Source organism: Spinacia oleracea, chromosome 2 (genome assembly GCF_020520425.1).
Source record: "Spinacia oleracea cultivar Varoflay chromosome 2, BTI_SOV_V1, whole genome shotgun sequence".
NCBI lineage: Eukaryota > Viridiplantae > Streptophyta > Magnoliopsida > Caryophyllales > Amaranthaceae > Spinacia > Spinacia oleracea.
Window position 1 is genome coordinate 43974411 of NC_079488.1, and position 10261 is coordinate 43984671.

General features: G+C 37.4%; 1 protein-coding gene across 1 annotated transcript; it reads left to right on the forward strand.

The window, feature by feature from the left end:
* Nucleotides 1-9280: 9280 nt before the first annotated feature.
* Nucleotides 9281-9883, forward strand: LOC110805535 (uncharacterized). Its single transcript, XM_022011154.1, has one exon. The coding sequence runs from the start codon at nucleotides 9281-9283 to the stop codon at nucleotides 9881-9883; it is 603 nt and encodes a 200-aa protein (XP_021866846.1).
* The last annotated feature ends 378 nt before the right edge of the window (nucleotides 9884-10261 follow it).

A 10261-nucleotide genomic window follows, 5' to 3' on the forward strand; every position in this document is an offset into this window, starting at 1 on the left:
CAATCGTGTTGGTTGTCTCTAGAATAGGCTTTGACGACTCTCACTTTGCTTTTGACTCAGCAAAATAGCAAATGAAATTGCTTCAAATTATTCTTTATTCATTTTGATTTGATTGACTCTTGCATCTGACAAATTTTTGTTTTTCAAAAGTTGTTTTAATGCAGTACGTACTTGTTGCTGAATAAGAGGCTTGATCAAATTTGTTTTTTTTTACTCCGCATAAAGTTATCCGGAGGATGTGTTACCTCTAGCCCTTCAGGTACTAAACACAATCTAATGTTCTCCTATAGGACCCTATGGACTCTTGAGATTTTTCAATGCTGCTGTGAAAACATCCATTTTGAATTATTCCTGCATTTATTTTTTAAGAATGATTGTAGTAAGCGCATTTCCCTTGACCATTGTAGTAAGCATGTTGTGGCCATTTTGTAGTAATAACAAAGTAGCCCCTGGTCTCTTACTGTTTTGTGAGCTCATTATGCTAACTTGATTAATATTTTAATACATGCCCGAGATGACAAGTCACAATATGCAAGGCATTTGTTGTCTACTACGGATTTCATTTAGAAATAGGGAAAAACATCAGCTAAGTAGCAGTAGTAGTCATTGGGTGAATAAATATGGCATTCGTTAATTCTCTTTGTTTCTTGAGGGTACTACTATTCAATTTGATAGATAACTCGTCCGCGTATCACTTTTATTCCAAATAGTTGTGAATCTATGATATTGTTTGTCTTTCTCTTACTTGGATTGTTTCGGTTAGATGTAAAACGGTTTCTCAAAGTCCATGTTTTATTTGTGTAGGGGAATTTTGAACCTTGGTCTTCTTTCATCATTTGATTTATCTGATTTTTAGGGGACAAAGGCCAAACTAAAAGACTGGCAACATTAGGAAATACTGTTGAGGTTCTGCTTCAATAGCTTGGGAAACACCTGCAGCCCAATCTGGCCGATCATTTGTAATGAAGTTTCTTTATGGATAAATTTGTTACTTTTGGTGCTCTGAAAAGTCAAAGCTACTTGGTAGTGACTTGCTTTTGAAGGTATTTTGATTATAAGAAGTCGGTCATTTGTAACTTTTTTATTTTTTAATTTTTCTGGGTCTTTTTAGGGTTTACATAGGTGTAAATGTGCATGCCTTTATTTTCAGGGTTTTTTTTGCTTTTAGTATCCCGAGTATTTGAAACTTGATTTCCCTAATGATTAATTTTAGTGGGTTTATTTTTGGACTTTGCAGGTTTTCCTTAAGGAATGGTGGCTTTCGAAACCTGAAGGTGTATTTAATTGTTTACTGTATTCATTAACAGTTTGATGCTTGTTCATTATAACTATTTCTAGGTTATGTGGACTCATCTTAGCTGTTTCGTGCATAGAAACCAATCTCTCCCCTCCAGCATACTAATCGGTCCTAGATTCTAGCTTAAGGGTGCGACCAGATTCAGAATTGAGAAGATCCCTGATATTCTTGTTATAGATTTCTAGTCCAGAAATCCTGCTAGTGAATTCTCTTTCCGGGGTCTGTAATCATGGGACAAGCGATTAGTTTGACATATCAACTATAGGTATATGTATATATTCTCTAGCTGCGAATCTGCGATACCTAAATTTTTTTTTTTGTATATATATATATATAGGGTCAACCTCCAATGAGAAGTTTCTTAAAATGAGAAGAATGAGAAGGAGTATAGACGGTACAAATTAAATTGATCCAATGGCGGATATTTCACGGAGTCGTGAGTCGTAAACTGACCGAAATTATATCTCATTTGAAACAAATCCCATCTCTTCTTTCTCTCTCCACAATCTTCCACCTCCTCTTTCTCTCTCCACCATTTCTCATCCTGAAGAGTTCTACAATTACCAGCTTTTTCTCTTACAACTTCTTCACCGGCAATCTTCTATTTCTTCAATTTATTAAAAATCCATTATTTAAAAATTCACAACTTAGTTTTCAATTGGTATTTTAAGTAAAGATATTGACTAAATTCCTACGCTAATACCAATGAAGCAAACACTTATACTAATACCGATGAAGGTTTCCCCCTTATAACAATACTCTGTACCTTTATTTCATGATGTTTTCGATTAAATTACTGTACTGTTGATTAGAAGAAATATTGGGTTTTTTTCTGGGATTTTTTGCGAAAGTTGAGTGTGTGGCAGTGAAAGGCCAAGTACCTTATAAGACACGATTTAATAAGAAGGGTTTTAGCCAAAATTAACTTATTGGAATTAAAGGTGACTTCACAAGAAACACTGAAACAGTATATTTTTTTAATTTGCTCATTTTATTCAAATGAGCACAAACAATTTGCTCATTTTATCCAAATGAGAAAAATTAATTTGTTCATTTTATCCAAATGAGCAAAATTAATTTGCTCATTTTAACAAATGAGCAAAAATAATTTGCTCATTTGATGGTGACTTCACAAGAAACACTGAAACAATATTTTTTTAATTTGCTCATTTTATTCAAATGAGCACAAACAATTTGCTCATTTTATCCAAATGAGCAAAATTAATTTGTTCATTTTATCCAAATGAGCAAAATTGATTTGCTCATTTTAACAAATGAGCAAAAATAATTTACTCATTTTATCAAATGAGCAAAAAAAAAATCAAATGAGAAAATTTCCAAAAATTAATTAGCAAATTCTGTAAATTACCATTACTTGTCGAAAATTATGTGTTCAATTGAATGGTGATTGTCGATTGAATTAATAGTATCTCCAATTTAATTATCCATACACAAAACTGCACCTTTTTTGGTTTGCAGTGGTAGTGTAATTGTTGATTGGGCTGATGAGAGGAGAGAGAAAAATGGGGATATTAGCTTCCATTGTTGAAAGCTTGAGGAGGAGAGAGAAAACACAACTCAATTATGGAAGTTTGGAAGTTGACCAGTTAGGCGAGATTACGATGGTGGTGATTGGTGGTGCGGCGATAGGTTGGGCGGAAATACGGTGGTGATGGGGCGGCGGCGGGTTGGGCGGAATCACGATGGTGACGGTGCGGTGGCACGTTGTACGATGGAGCGACCGGAAGGGAGAATGAAGAGGGTAAGGGTTTTGCTTCCATGGTAATTGGTTGAATGCATGAGGAGAGATACAATGGAGCTCAAATAAAGGAGTATGACTGTTGAGAGGAAGAAGACCGAAGGAAGTAAAATAAAAGAAAACATAAAGTATAAAACTCATCGTTAATCTCGACGGTTGATTTAAAGGGCTAAGATTCCTTCTCATTCTTCCTATTATAAGGTGCTTTCTCATTTGAGTGTAAATCTATATATATATATATATATATATATATATATATATATATATATATATATATATATATATATATATATATATATATATATATATATATATTTATATTTGACATATATTTGACATATTAAATTTTTTTTGCAGATTATTGATGATTCAAGTGGTAATGGTATATGTAGATCAAGACCAACAAGTTATCTTGAAGCTAAGCTAGCATAGCAATAGGTTTACTTGGTAATTAGTTTGTACGTAGTCAGGAAGTAGTTTTTATTAAATTTTGGACTTTCTTGTAGAAAAAATGATGTTAGGAAGTTGTTTTTGTTTTATCATATTCCTTTTATTTCAGTTAACTAGACTCTGAAACTAATTTAATGTATGGATGATTTATATCGTTATCGTTATAATCAAAGCACGACGTTACGATGTTTTATGATAATGTAGTAGAGTATTTGATTACTACCATCTATGGTCAATATATATTTTATAAATAATTTGTGATTTTAGATTAATTGATTATATATATATATATATATATATATATATATATATATATATATATATATATATATATATATATATATATATATATATATATATATGCAAATTGTGACGCTCTAAAGGGTCTAAATTATTTTGGAGGGAATGAGGAGAACTCGCACGAAAGTGAACATATAGGGACTCTAATAAGAGTTCATATATTTCGGGTGTCTAAAGCGTCTCTATATGGTTTATAGTGGCGGAGAAATGTGTCTATAAGTGTGCAAATAGTGACGCTTTTTGCTGTCTAAATATTGCGACTATCTATAGAGTCCCTATATCCCAAATAGCGGCGGCGAAATTCATCGATATTTTGCAAATTGTGACGCTCTAAAGCGTTGGTAAATAGCGGCAATGAAAATAGCGACCCTCTCCCAAAGCGTCGCTATGTGAAATAGCGACATTCTATACCGTCACAATTTGTCCCAAAAAGCGTCACAATGTGCCGCGTTTTTTTGTAGTGACAGCTTGTCACCTCCCGGGTGAACAGAATATGGCGTATTGTGACCTTCTCTCAACAACTTCTCCTTTAGTTCATCACACTTTTGAGGTACACACCAACGTCCTTTATACCTCAAACTTCCATCTTCGTGGATCTTAAAATCAACCTCCTTTCCTTGCGAAATCTTTTCCTTGATCCGCTCTAGCTTAACAACACCAGCCTGATTCTCCCTGATTTCATCAAATACTGACGACTGCATGGTTAAGGCATTCATCATACTCTCAAGGCATTCTCCACTCACTATTTCTAGATTCAATCGCTGCATGTCCTTACACAGCTCGTTAGCAACTACTAACGCATTCACACCATGACTTGATTTCCTACCCAAGGCATCTGCAACTACATTGGCTTTTCCCTCATGGTACTGAATATCCAGATCATAGTCCTTGATCAATTCCAACCACCCTCGTTGGCGCATATTTAAGTCCTTCTGTGTGAAAATGTACTTTAAGGTCTTATGATCCGTAAATATCCTACATTTCACACCATACAGATAGTGTCTCCATATCTTCAATGCAAACACTATGTCTGCTAACTCTAAATCATGGGTAGGGTAATTGGATTCATATGGCTTCAACTGCCTCGATGCATACGCAATCACCTTCCCGTTCTGCATCAACACACACCCTAAACCGTTTTTAGAGGCATCACTATACACATCATAAGTACCGCTCTCATCTGGCAAAGTTAACACTGGCGCGGTTGTCAATCGCGTCTTTAAGGCTTGGAACGCTTCCTCACACTGGTCATTCCATTCAAACTTCGCTTCTTTCTTCATCAAGGTTGTCATTGGTTTGGCGATTCTAGAAAAGTCTTGCACAAAGCGTCTATAATATACCCCTAAACCAAGAAAACTTCGAATATCGGTGACACTCTTAGGTGTAGGCCACTCACTGACAGCTTTTATCTTTGCAGGTTCCACTGCAACTCCTTCCTTATATACAAAATGTCCTAAGAACGCAACTCTTTCTAGCCAGAATTCACACTTCGAGAATTTGGCATACAAGTGATTGTCTCTAAGGGTACTCAACACTGACCTTAAGTGTTCCGCATGATCCTCCTCATTCTTAGAGTAGACCAGAATATCATCTATGAAAACCACTACAAACTTGTACAAGAATGCATGGAATATAAACAGAGGATGTTCGTACATAAACAGAGGATGTCCGTACAGAAACAGAGTGTGGGGTGAATGGTGCGCAGCCAGCTCAACGGCGACTGGATATGGAACCAAAACCATGGGTGAGTCTATTCAAAGGTAGTACACTCCCTTCTAAAGGTTTTGCGTTGAATTTTATTGCTCCCACAGTCTGTGATGGTACACCCATAGTTGTACTTGATAAGAATGAGATTCAAAAAATGAATGATCTATGGGGAAATGCAGTTGTCATGTATGTGGTTGGGGAAAAGCCTTCGATTGGTGCTATTTTGAGATTCATTGCAAAAGAATGGCATCAAGTTGGTAAACCTCAGATTTTCCTCCATGATGAGGGCTATTTTGTAATCAGATTCCAGTCAAAGAAGGACAAGGAATCAGTTCTGGTGGCTGGTCCTCATATGTTCTTTGGCAAACCTATGATTGTTAAACCTTGGACAGCAAGTTTTAATTTCCAGGAGGAAATATTGAGGGTTGTTCAAGTATGGGTTAGGTTTCCTAACTTACCACTGAGCTGTTGGGGGGGTGATTCATTGAGCAGAATAGGAAGCTTGCTTGGAGATCCTCTATTTGCTGATGAATGTACTTCTAAGCAGCAAAGAATATCCTTTGCTAGACTTCTCATTGAGGTGGATGTAACTGGTGACTTGCCTAAATCTGTGCAGATTCAGGACCCTATGGGAAACATTGTTAAACAGGTGGTTGAGTTTGAATGGCTGCCACCTTATTGCCAGAAATGTAAGATTGTGGGGCATGACTGTACACAGACAAAAGTCAATACCACAAGGTTTAGGCCAGCTGATGTTCAGAGAAAGAAGGTTTTGAAGGTGTGGAAACCTAAAGCAGTGCAGCCAGCTCTTGATCCAAAAACCACTGATGAGTTGACTACTAATGATGCTGTACAAGAGGATGATGGGGAGAATGGAGAGTTATCTGTTTATGATAAGCCTTTTACTCCAATTGCTCCAGTTCTTGATGAAGGGTGGAGAGTTGTTTCAAGGAGAAGAAGAGATATCAGAACTCCATCTCAGACTATGGGGCTTGCTGAGGTCCATTTGAATGGGGAGGAATTGGTTGCTGGTAGTGATGGAGTGGAATTCCCAACTGATCCATCATGAACATTAGTACCTGGAATGTGAGTGGATTGAATGATCCCATTAAAGTAGTTGAAATAAAGAAGTTTTTAGCTAGTAATAACATTAGTGTTGTAGCTTTGTTAGAAACTAAAGTTCAGGAGAAGAATAGTAGTAAAATCCAGAAGAAAATAGGGGTTGGGTGGCAATGGATTATGAATTATGAGCACTCTCCTAGGGGAAGGATTTGGATTGGATGGAAGCATGCCTTGGTGTCAGTTCAGCTTCTCCATAAAACTGAATTTTGTGTTCACTGTCATGTTGCTACAAAGAATGGCTTGTTTGATACTACCTTTTCAGCTGTGTATGGTTTGCACTCTGTTGATACTAGAAGACCTATGTGGAGAGAGATCACTAACTTCAGTAGTACTGTTAATTGTCCTTGGTTAGTCATGGGGGATTTCAATGCAGTTTTATTAGCTGCTGATAGGGTAAATGGCAATGCAGTTACTGAAGGAGAAACTAAGGACTTTGATAGTTGTATGGATGCTGCAGGGTTGGCTGAACTTAAAAGTTGTGGGAGTTACTATTCTTGGAGCAATAAGGGGCAAGGTAACTTGAGAATCCGTTCCAGAATAGATAGGGCCATTGCTAATGCATTGTGGCATTCTAAGTTTGTTGATGCTGTGGTGGATTATTTACCTCCAGGAATATTTGATCACTCACCTCTGGCAATGTCTTGTAATATCCAACTGGGAGGAGGGAGTAGACCCTTTAAATTTTTTAACTATATGGCTGATCATGCTCTTTTTCTTGATGTGGTTAAAAAGGGATGGGATGTGTCCTGTCCAAGGGGTGGTTTCATGTTCAAGGTTTGCACTAAGCTTAAAGCAGTAAAGCAAGGATTGAAGGAGCTTCATCACAAAGATTTTGCTAAGCTTGATGAGAGAATTGAGGGGTTAAGGGCTGATTTGGGTCAAATTCAGATTCAGTTAGCAGCTTGCCCTACTGATAGCAATGTGCAACAAAGTGAGAGGGAGTGTAGTGATACTCTTAAGAAATTCTTGCATATTCAGGAGAGTGCATATAGACAGAAAGCAAGAATTCAGTGGCTACAAGTAGGAGATTCTAATTCTAAGTTCTTTTTCAGTGCAATGAAGGAGATGATAGCTAGGAATAGCATTGATATTCTGTATGATGATTCTGGGAAGAAGCTAAGCACTACTCAGGAAATTCAGGAAGAAGTTAGCTCCTTCTATAAGCTGTTGATTGGTACTGCAGCTAGCTCCTTGATGGGTGTGGATGTTGGGGTAGTTAGGAAAGGGAAACATCTTTCTGCTGCTGATGCAGAAATGTTGGTGGCTCCTGTCTCAGATGCAGAAATTGATGCAGCTATCAAAGGTATTGATATCAATAAAGCCCCTGGGCTTGATGGTTTCAATAGTTTGTTCTTTCTTAAAGCTTGGAAATTGTGAAAGCAGATGTTTATGAAGCAGTGAGAGAGTTTTTAAGAACTGGAGTGATGTTAAAGCAAGTGAACAACACTTCAGTTACTCTGGTGCCTAAGATTCAGAATGCTTCATGTGTGAAAGATTTTAGGCCAATTGCTTGCTGTTCAGTTGTTTACAAAATTATCTCCAAAATTCTTACTGCTAGAATGCAAGGTGTTATTGGCACAATTGTAAATTGTTCTCAATCTGGTTTCATCCCTGGTAGATCCATTTCTGATAATATTTTGCTGGCTTGTGAGTTGGTGAAGTGCTATTCTAGGAAACATGTCTCTCCTAGGTGTATGATTAAGGTGGATCTGAAAAAAGCTTATGATTCCTTGGAATGGCCTTTCTTGAAAACCATGCTGTCAGAGCTAGGATTCCCTGTGAAGTTTGTGAATTGGGTGATGCAGTGTCTTTATTCTATTTCTTATTCCATTCTGATAAATGGTTGTCCCACTAAACCAATTCCTGCAAAGAAAGGGTTGAGACAAGGTGATCCCATTTCACCTTACTTGTTTGCTTTGGGTATGGAATATCTGTCAAGGTGTCTTGCTGCTCTTGCTGAAAATGCTAATTTCTCTTATCACCCTAGATGCAAAAAGCTGGATCTCACCCATATAATGTTCTCCAGTGCTGATGAGAGTGTTGTGAAAGCTCTTTTTGATGCTTTTACTAAGTTTTCCTTGGCTTCTGGTTTGGAAGCTAATTTGCACAAAAGTGAAGTCTACTTGGCTGGTGTTTCTGATCATGTTGCTTCCAATATTGTTAGCTCGATTGGGGTTCCTCAGGGTTCTTTCCCATTCAGATACTTGGGTGTTCCTCTTACAACTAGGAAGCTCTCTTTCACAGATTGCAAGCCTCTCATTGATAGAACTGTTGCTAGAATCAAGAGCTGGACTTCTAAGTTTCTATCCTATGCAGGTAGGCTGCAACTGGTGAAATCTGTTCTCTTTGGTATCCAACTTTACTGGTGTCAGATTTTTGTTATGCCTAAAAAGGTGATGAAAGAGATTTAGAGAATTTGTAGATGTTTCTTGTGGTCTGGTGCTGATGCAGATTCTAGGAAAGCTTCTATCTCTTGGGAGCAATTGTGTTTTCCTAAGAGTTGTGGAGGGTGGAATCTTAAAGACCTAATTGTGTGGAATAAAGCAGCAATTTTGAAGCATTGTTGGGCTTTAGCTTTGAAGCAGGATAGGCTTTAGGTTAGGTGGATTCATGCTTATTATATTCAGCATAGAGACTTCTGGACTATGCCAATTCCTAATGGTTTAACTTGGTCATTGAGGAAAATTTGGCATAATAGAGAAGTGTTTCTGCAGGCAAATGGAGTGGATAAGTTTGTGCAGGCTGGTAAATTCAGAATTCAGAAAATGTATAAGTTTCTTCATCAAGTTGGAGCTCAGGTGGGATGGAAGAGATTGATTTGTAATAGCCATGCTAGTCCAAAGAGTACCTTCATTATGTGGCTAGCAGTGCAGAACATACTAGCTACAAAAGACAGATTGATAAGATGGCAACTGAGTATTGATGGTACTTGTGGTCCGTGTCAGTTGGAAAGTGAAAGCTTGGAGCACTTGTTCTTCTCTTGCTCTTATTCTCAGGAGATTTGGAAACAGGTTCTGCTTTCTCTAGGTATGACTAGAACTGTGTTGCCTTGGCATGAGGAGGTTAAGATTGCAGTGAAGAAAAGCAGAAGTAAACAGAAGCAAGCTTACAAGTATAGTATAGCTTTCATTGAGTCAGTTTACTGTGTTTGGTTGCAAAGAAACTCTAAGGTTTTTAGGGATCATGTTGATCCAGTCAAAACTATTGTTAGCAACATTATGTTTAATGTTGAGTGTAGATGTCAGTAGTGGCTTCTGTGTGCTTTAGCTAGCTTGTGTTGGTTAGCTGGGTGCTTTGTTGTTTCTGTTGGACAGTTGGTGTTTTCAGAGTTTGTTAACACTCTGATTACTTGGTAAATAAAGCTCATTATTATTTGCCAAAAAAAAAAGAATGCATGGAATACTCGGTTCATTAAGTCCATAAAGATTGCAGGTGCATTGGTTAACCCAAAAGGCATAACAGTGAACTCATAATGACCTTATCTAGTCCTAAATGCAGTCTTTGGTATATCGTGCTCTACAATTCTCAACTGATGATAGCCTAACCTCAAGTCAATCTTCGAAAACATTCCTGCTCCTTTCAACTGGTCAAATTGATCATCCATCCTAGGCAAAGGATACTTATTC